We start from the raw sequence: 21,313 nt of genomic DNA on the forward strand, positions 1-21,313 counted from the left end.
ATATTCATTACTAGCTTGGTGCACTTTGAAATATTGTATGTTTCCTCATCTGTAAAATGGGACTAAAAAGAACACTTACTCATAGTGTTTTAACCTAGCTTATTAGCTATTTCCTATTGTGATCAGAAACAAAAACCTGAGGTTTATGAGTTTCCCCTCGATATCATGTACCCCTACTTCAAAACATACTTTGCTATATGCTTTTAAAAAATCTCTCAAAATTAACATTCAACTTGGCCATAAATCAAGTTAAGAAAATACGAATCTAAGAGCACAAAGGCAATGAACATCTAAGTTGAAAATAGGCAATTTCTGCATCTCTACCTTGTTTTTAAAAAATTCCTATAAATATTCATAAACTAAGCTTATTTATTCACTTATACATGTAGAAAAAAATAGTGCTGGAAGACAGAACCAGGCTGATCTGGATGCCAATGGGCCCTGTGGCCAATAAGAGGTATCTGAGATTACAGTGACAGGGAAGTGGCATCCTTACTTAACTGAACAACATCATTTATACAGGCATACTGGCTAGCTTCCTCAGTTTTACCATCACTGTACAAACATTTATTTTGTTGCTTTAAGTAGCTGAAACCAACCTGCCATGGTCTTTCCCAATCGAGTGGAATAGGGAAGGCGCCAAGCCATGTTCCTATGAAACTAGAAATTGTAGTGATCTGAAGACTGTTCTCCCAAATGGATGTAACTCTGTAAAACACAAATACGTAAATCATTGGTGGTATATACCTTAGCTGCTAGAGAATCAAACAGTGGTGCAAACTGACACTACACACATATGCTCTGTTCATTTAACGATCATCTCGAATTGGCGTATATTTACCATGAACTATTAACAAGTAATCAGTAAGAGAATATAAATGTTTTTCAGTGGGAAAGGTACTACGTGCAGCACATGGTGAAAGTCAAACAATATAGAAGAGAATTTGCAGTGAAAGCTGACTTCTTCCCACCCTTATCAACTCTGGGTCCCTTCCTAGCAGTAGCTGCTACCACCAATGTAGTACATATCCTCCTGGAAATATTTTATGCATGCACAAATATATACACAATTTTGTTTGGAATGGTATGCATTTATGTATACATCCTTTATCAAAACTCAAATGCATATTTATAAACCCAATTTTGCTGTTTTGTTTTCCCTTGTTAATTATACTAGCTATACTAGTATTCCACTGCATGGAAGGAACATCACTTATTCAACTAGTTCTTCTGATTGCACATTTCATGTAAACAAATCAACACTATTTATTTGATGGGGCAGGAGTAGAGAACAAGAACAACAGATTTCAAAATATCCAGTGATTTCGCCTACAATCCTTATTAAGTGTGTATCCTAGGGGGTAAAGGTGAAAAGACAGAATTCTGCCATTCTGAATCGGTCTGGGTTTCAGCCTCTCACAGTGTGACCACTTAGCCATGTGGAGCATGAGTCTGGTTACAGGAGAGTAAAATCCCACCACAGTGCAGTAAGTAGGGTCCAAATATTCACTTGTTCAAAATGAAAGGTTGTGATACATAAAGTTTATGAAAAGCAGTTTTTTCCAGCCGGTGTGGGAAAAAAGGAAAACATTTCCTCTGTTAGGGGACTTCTTTCAGTAGAAATGGGCCATTACAGGGCGCCTGGGTGGTGTAGTCGGTTAAGCGTCCGACTTCAGCCAGGTCACGATCTCGCGGTCCGTGAGTTCGAGCCCCGTGTCAGGCTCTGGGCTGATGGCTCAGAGCCTGGAGCCTGTTTCCGATTCTGTGTCTCCCTCTCTCTCTGCCCCTCCCCCGTTCATGCTCTGTCTCTCTCTGTCCCAAAAATAAATTAAAAAAAAAAACGTTGAAAAAAAAGAAAAAAGAAAAAGAAAAAAAAGAAATGGGCCATTACATACAAAATATACACTGAGTTAAAGTAGCCCCAAATGACAAGTCAGTTCCTAAGCCAATCCCTCTGTCACCTGTCTCTCTCATTACTCCCCCTTGGTCCACTTACACAAGATAAGAGCTTCAGCTTGTCTGTACTGAAAATCAGGACTGGAAGAAGGTTGGAACCAATCACCAATTGGTGGATCCAATTGGGAAGGTTGGATCCCAATCTGTGTTATTTGCTGGGCTTCACTGTTCTTTTTATTTTATATAACACCTAAAAATGCAAGTCAATTTCTTCAGCATTCAACATGCTGAAGCATTCAACAAAACAGAGATCTGTCCCAATCCTGGAGGAAAAAAAAACTGGGGAGTTGAACGTAAAGAGGAACTCTACTGTTCAGGCAATTTAAAGGATTTTCTAGGGTTAATTTTTGACTATTTGTGGCTGACAAATGTTGACTAGCTTTCACTTAACACATAAGTCCTCTATGTTGCAATACATAAAGTGATGTGCCTAGAGACATAAAGTCTGGGAGAGGCTGCGAGTAAGGTTTACTTTCTGCTGGGAAGAATTTACTTCTCCCATTTTATGGAAGAGGAAGTTCCATCAGAATTGGGAGAATGAGTGGCATCTGGGCTTGACAAACTGGAGACAGAGCTGTACTGCAGACAGAAAGAACTCAAGTAAAAGTGGTTGAGGCTGAGTGGAAGAATGGGAAATAAGGCTGGGTAAGTAGGTTAGAGTTAGGATTTTTAAAAATAGCACCTTTACTGAGTACAGTGAAAACCTGCCCCGGATAGCCCTTTCTCAGCCATACAATTTACTCACTTAAAGCACACAATTCAATGGTCTTTAGTGCATTTAGAGTTGTGCAACCATCATCCCAAAATGACACCCTTTTACCCATTAGCACTCACTCCCCAATTCCCCTTTCCTCCAGCCCCAGGCAACCACTTTCTGTCTCTAGGGATTTGCCTATTCTGAACATTTCATATAAATGGAATTTGTGATTGGCTTCTTTCACTTAGTGTAATATTTTCAAGATCCATCCATTTTTTTTAAATTTTTTTTTCAATGTTTATTTATTTTTTGGGGGGACAGAGAGAGACAGAGCATGAACGGGGGAGGGGCAAAGAGAGAGGGAGACACAGAATCGGAAACAGGCTCCAGGCTCTGAGCCATCAGCCCAGAGCCTGACACGGGGCTCGAACTCACGGACCGCGAGATCGTGACCTGGCTGAAGTCGGACGCTTAACTGACTGCGCCACCCAGGCGTCCCAAGATCCATCCATTTTGTAGCACCTGAAAATACTTCTTTTTTATTGTCAAATAACATTTTGCTGTATGGATATACCACATTTATTCTCTCTATGCATCAGCTGGACATCTGAGTTTTGAGTTTTTGGCTACTATGCATAATGCCACTATAAACATTCATGTGCATGTTTTGTGTTCTCATTTTTCTTTGGGATATACGAAGAAATGGAATTCCTGGGTCATATGGTAACGGTGTTTAATCTTGTAAAGGAACTGCCAGACTGTTTCCCAAAGCATCTGAGCCATCTTATATTGCCACTCGCAGTGTACGAGAGTTCCAATTTCTCCCCATCTTTGCTAATGTTTGTTTTTTTTAATTTTTTTAATGTTTATTTATTTTTGAGAGAGAGACAGAGAGAGAGCACAAGCAGGGAAGGGGCAGAAAGAGAGGGAGGCAGGGGATCCAAAGTGGGCTCCATGCTGACAGCAAGACAGCCTGATGCGGGGCTCGAACTCGTGAACTGAGAGATCATAGCCTGAGCTGAAGTCAAGACGCTTAACTGGCTGAATCACCCAAGCACCCCTCTAATACTTGTTATTATTTGATTACAGTCATCTCAGTGGGTGTGAAGCAGTATCTCATTGTGGTAGAATTAGGGTTAGGATTTTAGGAAAGCCTGAAAAGTCAAACTGAAGAAGCCACTGAAGGTTTTAAATCAAGGCAGAGATGATCAAAGCTATGTCTCAACAAGGGTTATGTACATGTCTTATCTAACCTCTAAGTTCCAAGTTCCTTGGGCTTGAGGGGCAAGATCCATGTCTGCACATTTTTCACTTTTATAGCACACTGAGGCCATTTGATATTTGTTACAAAAAGTGCAAACATGCAAGAGGTTGTCCTCTATTTTATTTGATGCACCCAAGGGAGTTTATGATCTTACATATAATATAGGAAAAAAAGGAACCAGGAGCTGGTTTTAAAAATAGAAAAACTGTGTAGCCTATCTTTGTAAAATTAAAATTTTGCATTTATCAAAACCATAGTATGTATAAGCACCTTTAAGGTCCCACATCGTATTAGATGAGCACACCTACTAACAATCCCTCCCTGCATCCCTCCCTACTCCTGAAATCCACTCCCAAGGCAGAAACATTATGAACTCGTCAGTGTTTCTCGAATGTAACGAACATACACTATGTATAGAGTTTGTAAGACTTAGTTACTCCCTGCTTTCTACAATGGAAGAAGAGGACTTAGCACTCTTCCCACAAGCCTCCCATCACCATGTGCTCATTCTCTCTGATTCACCATCCCCTCCTTGATGGTAACATCCTCTCCTCCTGGCTGAATCCACAGCACAGCATCTACATTAATATGACTATGAAAATGTTTGTCATAGCTGAACCACACAATAAACCACAGTCACATTTCCTTTCTTATAGATTTTAAATTTTCTTTGGATGTTAAGAACTGCCTCTTTTCCAATCTCTATTTGCTTAGGTACTTGTTACTAAACCATCCTCAAATATTCTAAAGAAACTAAACATCACCTCTAAATTCTTGTTTGTGTTCTTTGTTCTCCCTCTTTCTCTTGTGGAGGGCACCTCACCTGCTGCGAGTGGGACTGGTTGCCCTCTAAGCCTGAGGCACAGCCACTGTCCTCTAAGCTCCCTACACCATCATCCTATGAATTCCCTTTGCCTCTCTCAATGCTTTTAGGTCTCCTGCTTCCCAAATTCCAAGACTTTCTCCTATTTTCCTTTTTTTTTTTTTAAAGCACCTCCTTCAGTAGATTCCTGAGAAAGGGTAAAATAGATTTTAATTTTTTTTTTCAACGTTTATTTATTTTTGGGACAGAGAGAGACAAAGCATGAACGGGGGAGGGGCAGAGAGAGAGGGAGACACAAAATCGGAAACAGGCTCCAGGTTCTGAGCCATCAGCCCAGAGCCTGACGCGGGGCTCGAACTCCCGGACCGCGAGATCGTGACCTGGCTGAAGTCGGACGCTTAACCGACTGCGCCACCCAGGCGCCCCAGATTTTAAAGATCGTTTAAAGTCTGAAAATGACTTTATTGTAGTTGTTGGAAATCATTTTGCCTTAGAAGTTTGAAGACATTGCTCCATTATTTTCTGTTTCCCACCTGAAAAGTTCAGACATTCTGGCTCCCAGTCCTCTCTAGGTAACATGTGCCCCCCCCCTTCCCCAACCCCCCTACAACACACACTGCCCTCTCTGGTAGCCTTCAGAATCATCTTTTTCCTGGTGGTTATCTAAAATTTCACAAGCCTGTGTCTTGGAGTGGGTGTCTTTTCAGCCATAATGCTGGAAACCAATGAGCCTTTTTTTAAAACAATTTTTTTAATGTTTATTTTTGAGAGACAGAGTGTGAGTGGGGAGGGGCAGAGAGAGAGGGAGACACAGAATTGGAAGCAGGCTCCAGGCTCTGAGCTGTTAGCACAGAGCCCGACCTGGGGCTCAAACCCACAAACTGTGAGATCATGACCTGAGGAAGCAGGATGCTTAACTGACTGAGCCACCCAGGCACCCCACTCATGGGCTTTCTTAATCTACAGTCACAAGTCTTTTGGTTCTTGACATTTTCTCTTTAAAGACTTATAAAGTCTTGCTTTTTCTACCCAGATCCCCTAAAAATTTTCTGTTTTTCTTACTCTTTTGCTGGGAATACTACCATGTGGAATTAACCCTCTGATTTTTTTTAAATCTTTTAACCCATTTCCCATATTTTTGCCTTTTCTGTTTGGCTAAGGGATCTTTCTTCTCTACTTCTCTACTGTCTCTACTTCTGTTGATTTTTTTTTTCTTATTTTTTAATTTCCAGGAGCTTTCTTGTTCTCAGAATATTCCTTTTGACTGCCTCCTGTTTGTGTTTTCTAGATGTGAAAACAATGGACATTTTTAAAGTTATCTTCTGGTCTTTATATCGCCTTTGTTTCTGAGTTTCCTTTTGTTTTCATTTCTGCCTTTCACTTTAGAGGTGTTCCTGAAATGTCCAATGATTGTTCATTTCTCATTCTACTTAAAACACTACATATGAGGGGCGCCTGGGTGGCGCAGTCGGTCAAGCGGCCGACTTCAGCCAGGTCACGATCTCGGGGTCCGGGAGTTCGAGCCCCGCGTCAGGCTCTGGGCTGATGGCTCAGAGCCTGGAGCCTGTTTCCGATTCTGTGTCTCCCTCTCTCTCTGCCCCTCCCCCATTCATGCTTTGTCTCTCTCTGTCCCAAAAATAAATAAACGTTGAAAAAAAATTTTTTTTTAAAATAAAAAATAAAAAAACAAAAACAAAAAAACACTACATATGAAATGTCCAGAATAGGCAAATCCAGAGAGACTGGAAGTATTTTAGCAGTTGCCTGGGAAGGGCGGAAGCGGGTATGTAAGGGTGGGCAGGAGAGGGACTGCTAATGGGCAGAGTTTCTTCTTGGCGTGGCAAGATGTTCTAAAATTAGATTGTGGTGATGGTTATAAAGCTGAGCCTATACTTAAAAACTACTAAGTTGTATACTTTAAATGGGTGGGTTTTATGGTCTGAAGTTGTATCTCAATAAATGTATGTTTTAAAAAACAACAAAAAAGTGAACACTAAACAGATGACTAGATGTCCACTGAGTACAAGCCGGCTTCACTGTCCCAGGGACTGATTAGGGACCTTGGCTTTTAGAGAACCCCCAAATATCAGTATCTGCAGGTTCTTCTCTTATACCATTTTTCACTGAAAGAAGTATTTCCGTACTCTACCTAGATTGCGTAAGCCTGGTTGTCAGTGTTTTGGACCAAGCAAGTGAAAAGGACGAGGCAAAAGATGAGGAATCATTATTCAATACATAGAATTTCACTTAATCCTTATTCCCTCCAGAGGTTTTATCAAACAGGCTCAGGTTGTGGGGACAGCCGGAGTAGTTGGGGGGTACAGTTATATTTTCTCCATCTTCTCTCCCCCACTACATAACCTCTAATGCTCATATTATTTTTGTAGTGTTTATATATTGTTCTGTAACCCTAATTTTCAACTGTTTTTCTAATGTAGTGGGTCCCCCTAATGTACAAACTGAATGATTCCTCCATTTGGGGAAACTGTCTTCTGTCATATTTTGAATTAATTTGTTTTGTTATTTTAGGGACACTACTAGCTAGTCTTAAGCTCATCTCCTTTGTTCTCTGCATTTATCATTTCTTTTCTAACTACTTTACTCTTCCCTACCCCTCATTTGTTTTGATTAGCTCAAACCTTTCCTCCATGCTAGAACTTAATTTTCTAACTTGTCTATGTTTCTAATATATGACATGTGATGGTGTGGTTTGGATTCTCATTTTAATTAATTCCGTAATCTCCTTCTCCACCTCATTTTTTTCCCATCATCTTATCTTTGAGCTCTTATTTTATTGAATTTATGCCCTTAATAATATTTTTCTATGATAAATTGGGTAGTTTGTTTTTGTTCCTTGAGTACTACTTTCTTCCAGGCTGGATTCTTTTGTCTTTCACATGCCTTTTTCTTCTTCTTATTCTATAACATGTTTTTAGAGTTGCCATGCCATTTCTTTTCATCTTGCTCACACTTCACAAGGGCAGGCTGCCCACACTACATATTTGCTCAGTTACCATGAGTGAACTATCTAGGAAGCTGTCTTCTCATCTTAACTACAATTTTTCCCGTCTTGAAGCTGAATTTTGAGTGCTGGATGTTATCTTCTACTCAGTTTTCTGTAACATGAGGCAGAAGAAAAGAAGGGACGCAGGGTAAGGGATATACTATCCCTGTAATTTAATCAATAATATTCAGCTGAAATTTAATACATGGTTCAATAGATCCAACTTTCAAAAATTTCTGGCCAGGGCTTATGTATCTCATTAGAAATAAGACGACGCGATGATGGTAACAGTCAGCCCCCTTGGCAAAGCCCAGTAGGCAACAGCCCTCATAAACTATAAAAAAGTAAAAAGTCCTGATTGGGATGCAGGGAAACTAGCATTCTATTGGTAGGTATATACATATTCTTCCAATTAGAACTTTAGTTTGGCAGTGTCTGTCAACTTCTTTTGACGTAGGAATTCTACTCCAGGAATCTAGTCTACAGGAACTGTTATACACATATATAGTTATATAGTACAAAAATGTTCATAATAACATTATTTATAATCCTGAAAATTTGATATAATCTTCAATAGGAAATTAAATAAACTATGGTACGTGGAATGCTTGCCCAACATTCGTCCCATCCCTGATGACCAGACTAATTAAATCATGGTGATCCCATTCTCTCTCCCAGTGTTTAGCTTAGGAAGACTCAAGGGAAAGGACTGCTGCCATCTCACTAACAGCCTGAGGATAAGAACCAGGAAAATCAGTGAGAAGCACAGCTACACCTTGACTATCTATCTGTATCTAGAACCATACAATCTCTGCTATGTGAGATAATCAGCTTCCTGATTGTTCAAACCAATATAAACAGAAGTATTCTTAATTAAGGATGATGATTGTTCAAACCAATATAAACAGAAGTATTCTTAATTAAGGATGAAGATATACTAAAGACATTATGTAGGAAAAATTAGATTATACAATTAAAGATGTTCCTAATAAGTAAAGAAAAAAAAAGTAAGTTATAAAGCAGTGATAGTATAACCATTTTTTGCTTTTAAATTGCAAATAAGGGATATGTGTGGACAAAATTAGACTAAAATCTGTCAGTAATGGCTGCTTCTTTGATAGGATTACTAGGATCTTGAACTTCCTATATTTTTCTACTATTCAAACTCTTACATATTCTTTTGAAATAAACACGATAAATATTTTTGTATAACTGTGAATGTTTGAGAAGGCCAACTCTAACATCAAACAAATTAATCTATCGAATTAACTATTCCCTAACTCATTTAAAATTTGACATGCTTTTTATGCTAAATTCTTTTTTTTTTTTTTTCAACGTTTATTTATTTTTGCGACAGAGAGAGACAGAGCATGAACGGGGGAGGGGCAGAGAGAGAGGGAGACACAGAATCGGAAACAGGCTCCAGGCTCTGAGCCACCAGCCCAGAGCCCGACGCGGGGCTCGAACTCACGGACCGCGAGATCGTGACCTGGCTGAAGTCAGACGCTTAACCGACTGCGCCACCCAGGCACCCCTATGCTAAATTCTTAAAGTATGATAAAAGTGCTAGGGAAGAAACCACTATCACTAAGTTATGGTGGAGGAATGAAAACTTAAGTTGCAGTTGCCCTCTCACGACAAAGTTCAAATTAGTTTTATACTACATCGACTGAAAGAATTCCCTTCTCCATAGCTGCCTATGCCCTGCACTCCTGGGTCTGCTACCTAAACCAGAAAGAGGTACTAGGGCAAACAGCAGTCAGCATTGGGAGTGTGAAATATACAAATGCTCCCTGACATTTGTTAATCCATTTGACAAACATTTCTGAAGCATTTGCTATTTGATTTCACTCATCATCTCACTCAGTTCTGACAATAACCCTGCAAAGTGCATATTAGTATTGTTCTAACAATATCACATATGAGGATCTCTGAAGTTAAATAGCTTATCTAAGATCACTTGGCTACTAAGCAGTAAGGAGAGGGCAGGAACTCATTTTCTGACCCTCAGTTTCTGTAGCCTTCTAAAACCATCTGATGATCTGCATTCAAGTTACCTCTTACTGGCTATTCGAGGGCTTAGGCAAATCACTTAATCTGTCAGCTTTCTAGTACCTTCACCTAGAAGATGGTGAAAACAGGAGTATGTCATCAGACTGCTGTGAGAATTAAATGCTTTAAGACACATGAAAATGCTTTAAAAGTTATTACTTTTGCATATTACTATTTCATACCCCTATGTGATGCTAAATAAAATGTTTCGTATTATAAGTTGATTATTTTCTTTATTTTATTTTTAAAAAAAAATTTTTTTTTTTGAACGTTTATTTATTTTTGGGACAGAGAGAGACAGAGCATGAACGGGGGAGGGGCAGAGAGAGAGGGAGACACAGAATCGGAAACAGGCTCCAGGCTCTGAGCCATCAGCCCAGAGCCTGACGCGGGGCTCGAACTCCCGGACCCCCAGATTGTGACCTGGCTGAAGTCGGCCGCTTAACCGACTGCGCCACCCAGGCGCCCCATAAGTTGATTATTTTTAGCTATAGCCCCTCAGCACCTTTTTTGCAGCCTACTGAAGTTTAAGTGGCATCAGAGAAATCTAACTTTTTTTTTTTTTTTTTTTAAATCAGCACATAGCCCGAGGCGGGGCTTGAACTCAAAAACTGTGAGATCATGACCTGAGCTGAAGTTGGGATGCTCAACCAACTGAGCCACCCAGGCGCCCCCAAATCTAACAACTTCTTGATACAGGACTAACTTTCAATGTCCCCCCAAATAAGCTAAGTATTGGCAAAACCTGAACCACTATAATTTTCATTTTGACTAGATAGTGTATTAATTTGGTTCAAATTTCAAAAGACACCAAAGGGTAGTTGGTGGAAAGTCTTCTGAGATGGGCTCCGAGCTTCTCAGATTCTCCCCCCCAGAGATAACCAATGTTTTTATCAGTTTCTTATGTATTCTTCCAAAGTTATACAGGTATATCTATCCTCTCCTGTTCACTTTTTACACAAATGGTAGTATCTTACACACATTTCTTCACCTTGCTTTTTTCCACTAACAGCATATCAGTAAATAAATGGCTGGTTGTTTTTTTTTTTTTTATAGCTGCATTAAATTTAATTTAATCCTCTCATTTTTTTTAAAGATTTCTTTAAAAAAAAATTTTTTTTTTAACGTTTATTTATTTTTGAGACAGAGAGAGAGACAGAGCATGAATGGGGGAGGGTCAGAGAGAGGGAGACACAGAATCTGCAACAGGCTCCAGGCTCTGAGCTGTCAGCACAGAGCCTGACGCGGGGCTCGAACTCACGGACCATGAGATCGTGACCTGAGCCGAAGTCGGCCGCTTAACCGACTGAGCCACCCAGGCGCCCCTAATCCTCTCCTTATTAAAGGACATTTAAGCTATTTTCAAAGCTACAATGAGTAATCTAACACATTTAATATTTTTTAGGTATGAAAATATATCTAGTACATAAAATCTCAGAAGTGGAACTGCTAGGCCAAAGATGGATACTTTTAATCTTTATAGGTATTACTAAACAAGAATTTGAACCAATTTATATTCCCATTGGCGCTTACTTCCCCAAACCCTTATCACTATGTATTATGAAACATATATTTTTTTCAGTCTGCTAGCTGGAAAATGGTATTTCCCTTCCTATAATTTTTAGTTTTACTTTGTTACAGATCCTTCTGAGAAGGGATAAAGTGCTGACAGGTGCAAAAACAAGGTAACAATAAATTTATTCTGCAAATCTCAAAGAATTCAAAAGGCAAATTTTATAATAAATTTTTACAAAGCTCTTTTTAACCCAGCAGAACCCAGCAGAACCCAGCAATAATAGGCATTGCTCTAAGACATAGTTCAGGGTAAACAGAGAAACAGGTTAAAGCAGGATCAGAAAATATATGCATATTAAATTCATGGTAAGTTACTAAGAGAAATTAAGGATAGTTTCTCTGTTTCCCTTGAGTTTTAAAGTTTGATTTTTTTTCAATTCAAAAATATTAGGAATTTCTATATAATAAGTTCTGCTAAAATGCTTGTTTTGAACATTGAAATTTGTTCCAATTTGACTGATACATTAGGGAACAATATGAGCAATTTAGTCTGTGAGAAAAATTTAAGTGAACACAAAAAAACTACACCCAATTGCACTAAGCAGTATGTGAATACACAAAACATGCACATCCCTCAAACATCTACCAGATAATCAAGATAGTGTGGTACTGAGATAAGGATACACATATAGGTCAATGGAAAAAAAACTAAAGATCATGAATTTACGATCAACTGATTTTTGACAAGAGTGCCAAAATCACTCAAAGGGGGGAAAATAGCCTTGGTTAGTAGCAAATGGTGCTAGGACAACTGGCAAGCCAGGTGCAGAAGAATGAAGTTAGACCCTTATCCCCATGGTACACAAAAACTAACACAAAATGGACCAACGACTCGAATGTAAAACCTAAAATTATTTAACTCTTAGAAGAAGACAGAGGAGTTAATCTTTATGACCTTGGATTTGGCCACGGATTCTTAGAAATGACCCTAAACGCACAAGCAACAAAAGAAAAAAACAGATGAATTAGATTTCATCAAGATTAAAAACTTTTGTGCTTCAAAAGACACAATGAAGAAAGTGAAAAGACACCCCACAAAAAGAAAGAATGTGCAAATCATGTATATGATAAAGGACTTGTACGTAGAATATATAAAGAACTTAATAATAATAAACACGGCAAATAATCCAAATAAAAAATGAGGAAACGATCTGAAGAGATATTTCTCCAAGGAAAATATATAATTGCCAATAGGCACATGAAAGGATGCTTGAGGGGTGACTGGGTGGCTCAGTCGGTTGAGCGTCCGACTTCGGCTCAGGTCATGATCTCACAGCTCGTGAGTTCGAGCCCTATGTCGGGCTCTGTGCTGACAGCTTGGAGCCTAGAGCCTGCTTCGGATCCTGTGTCTCCCTCTCTCTCTGCCCCTAACCCACTTGCATTCTGTCTCTGTCTCTCTCAAAAATAAATAAACATTAAAAAAAAAATTTTTTTAAAAAAAGAAAAGATGCTTGACATCACTGGTCAGTAGGGAAATGCAAATAAAAAACACAAGGAGGTTAACGCTTCACACCCACTAAGATGTTGGTGTGATCATCAAAAGACCAGATAATAACAACTGTTGGCAAGGATGTGGGGGAATTGGAGCCCTCATACATTGCTGTGTGAATGTAAAATGGTGTAGCCACTCTGGAAAACAGTCTAGCAGTTTCTTCAACAACTAAATAGGGAGTTACCATAAAACCCAGCAATTCCACTGCTAGGTATGTACTCAAAAAAATAAATAAATAAAAATAAAAACCTATGTCCATACAAAAACCTGTGTACAAATGTTTGCAGGAGCTTAGCCATAACGGCAAAAAGTAGAAACCACCAGATGTCCATCTTGATGAGTGGACAGACAACATGTGGTATACAGCCACACAAGGGAATGTTACTCAGCCATAAAAAGGAATGAAGTACTGCATAGATGAGCTTTGGAAATATTATGGTATGTGAAAGAAGCCAATCACAAAAGATCACATATTATATGATTACACTCTTATGAAATGTCCAGAAGAGGCAAATCTATAGAACCAGTAATGAGAATTAGTAGTTGCTTAGGGCTAGGGGAGGGGAGATAAGGAATTGATAGCTAAAGGGTATGGAGTTTCTTTTCTGACGTGATGAAAAGGTTCTAAATTTGACTGCAGTGATTGCTGCACAATTCTGGGAGTATATTAAAAACTATTGAATTGCACACTTTAAATAGGTAAAGTGTATGGTATTTGAATTACATCTCAATCCCTCCCTGGCTTGCTGGAGGAGGGGTGGATGGGGGATGGGCTAAATAGGTGATGTGTATTAAGGAGGGCAACTGTTAGGATGAGCGCTGGGTGTTCCGTATAAGCGATGAATCACTAAATTCACTCCTGAAACTAAAATTACACTACATGTTAACTAACTAGAATATATATAAAAACTTGAAACATAAAAAAGCAAAAACAAAAACAAACAAAACAAAATCCCATCTCTCATCTCTCTTAGTTTCCCTCATGTGTATGAGTCACATCTTCCATATCTGGTCTTTAACTTCCTGTCAGATTTCCAACAAACCTCCTTTACCACTTCATAATAATTTACAAGTGGCAACTCTTCCCACACCTACTTCCAAAACCAAATTTCAGGGTTTTTTCGAAGCAAAAGTACCATATTCATTATAATGCTTATAAATTTCTTAACTATTTAACATATATAAAACTGAACTATCATTTTTATTAAGTTCCTATCTTTTTTTATGTGTTACTGTCAAAGTTTTTGAGTGTTATGCCTCAAGCCTGTCTTTCCTCTAGGCTCTGTGTTTTTTATTGCCCAATTTTGCATAGTGCGGGGATTTCAAGGAATGCATACGCCACATTATAGCAGAACTTACTGCAGAATGAGATGACAACATCTCCCCCAAATATACCATTACCAGAAACACCAATCCAAACTTACAATGTTTCAACTGGTCTTCACTATTTAAAAATTTCAACTGAAGGGGCACCTCAGTGGCTCAGTTGGTTAAGTGTCCCAACTCTTGATTTCCGCTCAGGTCATGATCTCACACTAGTGAGATCCAGCCCTGAGAGGGGCTCCATGCTGAGCGTGGAGCCTGCTTAAGATTTCTCCCTCCCTCTCTCTCTCTGCCCCTCCCCTACTTGCATGCACACATTCTCTTTCTCTCAAAAAATAAGCTACAAAATTTTTAAAAATTTCAAACTAAAATGCTAAAAGAAAGAAATGCCATTAGGGATACTATAGTAATGACGTGGGGAAGTTTTCTTTTTTTTTTTTTTTTAATTTTTTTTCAACGTTTTTTATTTTTGGGACAGAGAGAGACAGAGCATGAACGGGGGAGGGGCAGAGAGAGAGGGAGACGCAGAATCCGAAACAGGCTCCAGGCTCTGAGCCATCAGCCCAGAGCCTGACGCGGGGCTGGAACTCCCGGACCGCGAGATCGTGACCTGGCTGAAGTCGGACGCTTAACCGACTGTGCCACTCAGGCGCTCCTCTTTTTTTTTTTTTTTTTTTAAGTTTATTTTGAGAGAGGGAGAGCGAATGCACACACGTGCACGAGCAGGGTGAGGGGCAGAGAGAGAGGGAGACAGAGAATCTCAAGTAGGCTCCTTGCTGTCAGTGTGGAGCCCAACACGGGCTCAATTCCACAAACCATGAGACCATAACCTGAGCTGAAATCCAGAGTTGGGCGCTTAACTGAGCCATCCAGGCTCCCCTGGGAAAAAGTTTTCAATGTTTACATTCCTATTTTCTAGAGACCTTATCAACACCAGAAGATGGTTCTGAAGGGGAACAAACAATATTCATTGCAAAAGGAAAAAGTCAGTAATTTAGCGACCCAAGATGCTTCCTCTGCACTACTTGGGCTGTTCCTTTCCAAATCACAAAAAAATACCACTTTTATTTCAGTTTCTATGGCTTCATTCATTTCCCTAACATGGGAGTCATTCCCTTTTCCCTTCATCTCACCAAATCTCACACTTCTGATCGAAATCCTTTATAGGTCATTCCCCCCTTCCAGCTCATTCTTCATTGGTTTCCTACCTCTCTGAGTTCCAACAGCACTTACTATATGATTTACACAATTTTAATCTCATATTGTTTGCTCATTTCATTCATGTCCCTTGAACGCACAGCTCCTCAGGGAGAGAATCATGGCTAATATTTCAGAATCCACACAAAGCTTGCACAGCATGGAATACAGAGTAAGAGCTCAAGTTTTTGCTACTGGGTGATAAACAGGACAAAATAATGGGCACCAAATAACTTCACAGGTTTTTTAGTTACAATGTAACCATTTTTGTTAGGAATGATTTGAATGCGTTTCAAGAAGCTAAAATTTTAACTTAGCTGTGTTGAATATATATACATATATACACACGTGTGTGTGTGTGTGTGTGTGTGTGTGTGTGTGTGTGTGTGTGTATGGCTGCTAAGAAAACAAAATCCTGTAAAACCTCAGGTGTCTTACCACAAAGAAGCTAAACAAGAAATTATAGCTGTTTCACTAAGCGTTTTTAGATTGTAGACCCCAATTCTACACTATAAGATGTACGGAAGCAGTTTTATCTGTAGCAATTTTATCACAGTGACAAATCATCCCTGAGGAGTGATTCTCAAAGCCTTCTTTTGGTAGCAGAAACCTTTTTTCAAACAAAAGGCTACGTGGAATCCTACCACACAGAAGAAAAGGAGAGCTGAACTTGCGAAAGTGGAAGGAGGAACCTGTAGTTCTCCTCAAATGCATACCACCTCTTGCCTGTCTCCAGTCCCCAAATGCAGTGGGCCCTTAAGGCATCCCTGAGAACATACAGTGCTGAAAAACACTCATAAAACAATCAGCAAGCTGCCATAAATAGAAAAACACTAATTTTTAAAATGTAAAGTTTACTAATCACTAAAATGTAAAGTTAAAACTTACCCATTTCTACTGAAAACTCTCAGCCATGCTTTGATGTTTGGTCCTAACAAACACAAACAAGGTACAGTAGTAAAAGTAGACAAAATAACTGCAAATAAAAATGTTTCCAACACCAGCCTAGGAAAAAAAAAATCATTAATTTTTTAAAAAGCATTAAAGATTCATATACACACATAATCTTTGTTTCTTAAATACATTTAATATAAAAACATTTTCTTACACTTTACTTTGAAAGATAACACAAGTCCTACCAAAATGATAACTATAAAAAATGTATTGAAATGCAAGCTCTAAAAAACAATCTAGCAAGTATCTGGCTTTAAAGATAGAATTCAGAAGTGTTAAATGCCCTGTAATCCATACGACACTCCACTACGAGAAACCCCTTTTCTAGATAATTAACTTTCTTCCTGAATAGGCTCTGGAACTTTCTTTTGCAACCACTGGTTCAACTCTAGCTTGTATTGGAACCACACGGAAAGCTAGATAAACTAAACTTAGGGGGCTGCACCCCTAGAGTTTCTGAGACCTGATAATTTGCCTTTGATAAAATGCAGATGCTGCTGGTTTTAGAACCACTGCTCAAGACATTCATCCTACTCTAAAATGGATTATAAAGAAACTACCATTTCTCATTACAAAGGTCTTATCCTCCTCTCTCTAGGAATTACCTGTGAATTTAGTGTGTATATAAAACTATACATATAACTATGTGTGCGTGCTTATGTATCACATCACTGGTTTCACCGTAATCATTAATCACTGCTAAATGAAGTTTCCCAATCCATGATGAACATATATAGGAAATATTCATGAATTGAGTTTTTTTAAAAAACTGGTCAGCTCTGAAAAAGTTTTGAGTTAAATTTTGCCTTTAAACTACAAACATTAGCTTATTAAATAATTAAATGCAGGGATTTATTGACTTTTCTTGAGAAAACAAACTCTTTTCAAGCACTTCAGAATCACATTTCCTAAGAATTGATATGCTAACTGTAACTAATTTAGACATGTCATTATAGTAAATTCACTCACAAGTCCTAAGGGCCACACATTTATTGGTATAGTATAGTTTCTCATCTACCTCCCCACCCCCCACATGCAATGCAGTAATAGAAGGCTAGTTGATAGAAGCATTTAATGAATTATGTCATTCTACCATTTTTTAAAAGAATAACACTACTAAGGAAAGGCAATGATGTCAGTATCCTTCTGTGATCCAGTAATTAAACACACGACATTTCTTCTCTAATCACCAACAGATTTAGTCTTTGTTTAGTATTAGTAAGCGAGCATTTTAAAACATAATTGCCTTGGGGCGTCTGGGTGGCTCATTCGGTTGAGCGTCCGACTTTGGCTCAGGTCATGATCTTATGGTTCGTGAGTTTGAGCCCCATTTCGGGCTCTGTGCTGACAGCTCAGAGCCTGAAGCCTGCTTCGGATTCTGTGTCTCCCTCTCTCTGCCCCTCCCCCACTCACGCTCTGTCTCTCTCTCAAAAATAAACATTACAAAAAATTAAAACCAAAACATAATTGCCTGAAGGTAAAAATTTCACACTTACTCTATGAGTGGTGCTCCATACAGAACAAAAATTACATGAAAGAAGAAACATGACATAAGAAAGTAGATACAGCATTTCAAAAACCTGGTTACCTAAAAAAGAAATAAGAATGATTTAAAGACTCAAGACAATGCCTAGAGGACAGCAAATGCTTCCAATTTATCTACAAACACAACTTCTTCCCATGGGTGAAACAGCTGAATATTCTTTCCTTTGAGTAGCCTGAAGTCAGATCCCATGTCTGGCACACATTCAGGTGCATGGCCCTCTATATAGCTCCACACAACAGCCTACAAGTTACAAACCGACCCTCATATTCCACCCACCCAATCAGCACTAGAATCAAAAAGCATTTCTGTCCCTAGGGTATCGAGCTATGTTATTAATCGTATTTATAAAATATTTACCGACATCAGGATGCTAGAACACAAAAAAACCCACACAGTCCTAATTATGTGATACATGAAATATTTGCAGAAAATAATAACAATTCTTTTCATTTAAAAACAAAATTCCTAATAAAACTGTACCAATACTAAATTAATCCCTAAATCATATTCATGTTATTATATGATCCATTTGAAAAAAGACCTGCGTGTCCGCAAATCAGAGTGGGACCTACTTGATTTGAAGCTTAAAAAGATCTAATTATAAAACACATGTTGAGTTTTTTAATCACAGAGCAGTAAATGTGTTTTAAATTACCTAGGACAGCTTACATATAGTATTGGATAACGTTAAGTGAGGACTTTATTAAAGTAATAGTTAAGTGTTATCCTCTAGTAAACATTTCAGAAAGTAGATTCTAACATCTGAAAATTCTAACACTGGTCAAGGAAGTGTCACTTTCTTGACCAAAATATGGTCAAGGAAGGCCATGCTTAAAACAAAGCTACCAGAGAGGCTTTTTTTGTAATTTCTGAGAAACCCATTAAGTTTCTTTCAGAAATGCAAAAAAATAAATGAAAATAAACTAAAATGTCTTCTAAAGTTTAAAGATAGGACTACTGCATCACATATTTATCTTCAATGGTGACTTAAAACATGACTATATAGGTTCACAATGCTATAGTATCCACTGAAGACACTCTAATTCCACAGCTGATGCATGGCTAGGATCTATCAAACATTGTAGGCAGCATTCCAGCAATAATAGGCCACTGATTTTGGCAGGGGGGCAGGGGGAAACATGTCCTCTACTCACTGTAAATAACCCCATAATGACATGACTAATACTTCATTCTTTCATTAAAAGAAACACCATCTCTATCTAAAAATCAGTTATCAAGAAATAAGCCTTACCTTATATGATAATGAACTTCTTTTAGAGGATGCATTTGGTTTCACTACTAAATATAATACTAGATTGACGGCAGTTACAAAAACAGAACAGATGCACAACCATGTCAAGTGTGTTTCCAATATTGAGAAGTTCTCCAAGAAGAATGATGGAATGAAGATGCTTAGGATAATTGAAAATATGCATAAAAGATGAGTATACAGTAGTCTCTTGATATCAGTATCTTTCATGGTGTTTTCTTGAGTGGCTATCTAATGAAAAACAAATTAAGAAAAGAGCATATGCAATAATGACCTTTTCCATTGTTTAAATGCTCCAACGCCTAAAAGTAAGTATGTACCAATTTTCTATGTGCAATAATGTATTAGTTTCAGAGTATGAGAAGATGCGTATGTATAAATTCACATGTAGAGTAATATGGTTCAAAAAAGCTCTCAGAGGCTAAAAAGGACAAATTTACGAATATCTTAAACATTTGTAACTGGTTTCTGTCAAAGGGTCATGTCCTAGGCCCAATTAAGGGGTCTGGTTGTTTGGTTGTTGTTTTGTTTTGTTTTTTCCCCAAAATCACAGAGGTGAAAACAACATGCATGGATTAATGATTTGCTCTTATTGGAAATATAAGCTATGTGTTCTAAAAACCCCATGAATACACTCTGGCTAAACTGTAGGTATTCCTTTTTTAACCATTGTGGACCCCTGTCTAACCCCTGCCAGTAGTTCACACCTTCTGGCAAATGACAAGTGACGCCAAGTGCACACTTGAATACTCAAATGGTGGCCAGTGTAATCAAGAAAGTTCAAAGAACGTTATGCTAAACTAAGACAGCCCAATGCTCCAGAAATACCAAAATGACAATGTCTGTTACAGGTGCTAGGTTCCAATCAAAACTAGAGCATAAATGGAAGGAAAAAAGAGTCTACTTTCTCTTTTTATAAAATACACATTATATGTCATATATATATAACAGAGTTTATACATAACATTGGCAAATGTTAAGCAAGGGCTTTATTAAAGGTAATAGTCCACATGTTACATTGTGGTGAATATTCCAGAAAAACAAAAGGGCAAGTGCAGGCCTTATACTAACAGCTCTGAGCTAATTCGCACTGTAATTTTCAAAGGCAAATAGTCTACTGATAAAGAAACAGGCTAGGACACTTTAGGAGGCACGTCCAAGGTCCCAAGCTCTCAAGCGCTACAGCCATGTCAGTCTCACCTCTTTAATATAAAGATATACAAAGAAGGTGAAAAGGGGAAGTTTTGCATAGCTCCTACCCTCTGCCGGCTGAGGGGCGGGGCAGAGGATCTGGAATACAGGGTCTTAAGAGCTATCTCACTTCCTCGGGCATTTTTCTGGGCCACTCTCAGAATCCCAAATGACATGAGCAGATTTGGATCTAATACAGTGAGCAAGTACCCAAACTCAAATGCTTACTGAATCAACGAACGAACAAAAAAGGAAGAGGATGGATTAAGTGCCCCTCCTGAGAAAGAAGCCCGGGGGGTGGACCTTGGCGAGCACGCGAGGACGCCCATAGTGCGCCCCTCGGGAGGCCACGGCCCTGGCCTCCGGCGTCTGACCTGGCCCGGGTCCGCAAGTATTGAGGCTGGAGAGAAGGCCTTTCTGGGCGGCTCGCATAAGAGCCTTCCCGGAAATCGCGGGACTGGTCTCTACAGCCCCACCCCAAACTCGGTCGCTGGGGACTCTGCCCAAGCCTCAGTCGGCGCGAGCGTGAGGAACGAGGAACAAGTTGAGAGGCATAATCAAAGAGCACCGGCGGGGAGACCAGGAGAAATGGAGGGTCACACACAGAAAGTCGACTCCAAAAGAGGGCCAGTCCATCAGGGCAGCCCCTGGGTCACTCCGGAAGGGTGGCGTTCGAAGGGACGGGGCACAGACGCTGACGGCCACATGGGCAGTTGGTGGGGGCTGCTTGCACCCCCCGGAGGCTCGCGTGCCGGGAGGGTTCGGCTTGGCTTACCTACTCTCCCGCCCGCGGAAGAGAAGCGGGGGTTACTACCTGCCACCATCAGGTACGACCCGCCGCCCTGACCTTCGCGCATGCGCAGGCCTGTGGGGGCGGAGACCCAAGATTGCACAGCCAATTGCAGAAGTGGAGGGGCGGGCAATGGGAGCAGCCTCGCTTCCCGCTGGCGTTTAATTCTTCCCGCGGCT

General features: G+C 39.4%; 1 protein-coding gene across 4 annotated transcripts in view; it reads right to left on the reverse strand.

Moving 5' to 3' along the window:
* The window catches only part of PIGF (phosphatidylinositol glycan anchor biosynthesis class F), a 35,386-nt gene extending 14,129 nt beyond the window's left edge, over positions 1–21,257 (reverse strand). Inside the window, exons 1-5 of one of the 4 annotated variants that reach the window (XM_043603310.1) lie at positions 21,120–21,234; positions 19,136–19,384; positions 17,834–17,925; positions 16,272–16,388; positions 600–708 (exon numbers count right to left, since the gene is read on the reverse strand). In XM_043603310.1, coding sequence (XP_043459245.1) covers positions 600–708; positions 16,272–16,388; positions 17,834–17,925; positions 19,136–19,363 — 546 coding nt within the window. In that variant the 5' untranslated portion in view covers positions 19,364–19,384; positions 21,120–21,234. Of the gene's footprint in view, positions 1–599; positions 709–16,271; positions 16,389–17,833; positions 17,926–19,135; positions 19,385–20,572; positions 21,079–21,119 lie in introns of those variants that run through there. The other 3 variants (XM_043603312.1, XM_043603311.1, XM_043603313.1) reach the window with 3 other exon arrangements.
* Between the last annotated feature and the right edge of the window lie 56 nt (positions 21,258–21,313).

This window comes from Prionailurus bengalensis, chromosome A3 (genome assembly GCF_016509475.1).
Source record: "Prionailurus bengalensis isolate Pbe53 chromosome A3, Fcat_Pben_1.1_paternal_pri, whole genome shotgun sequence".
In the NCBI taxonomy this organism is placed as follows: Eukaryota; Metazoa; Chordata; class Mammalia; order Carnivora; family Felidae; genus Prionailurus; species Prionailurus bengalensis.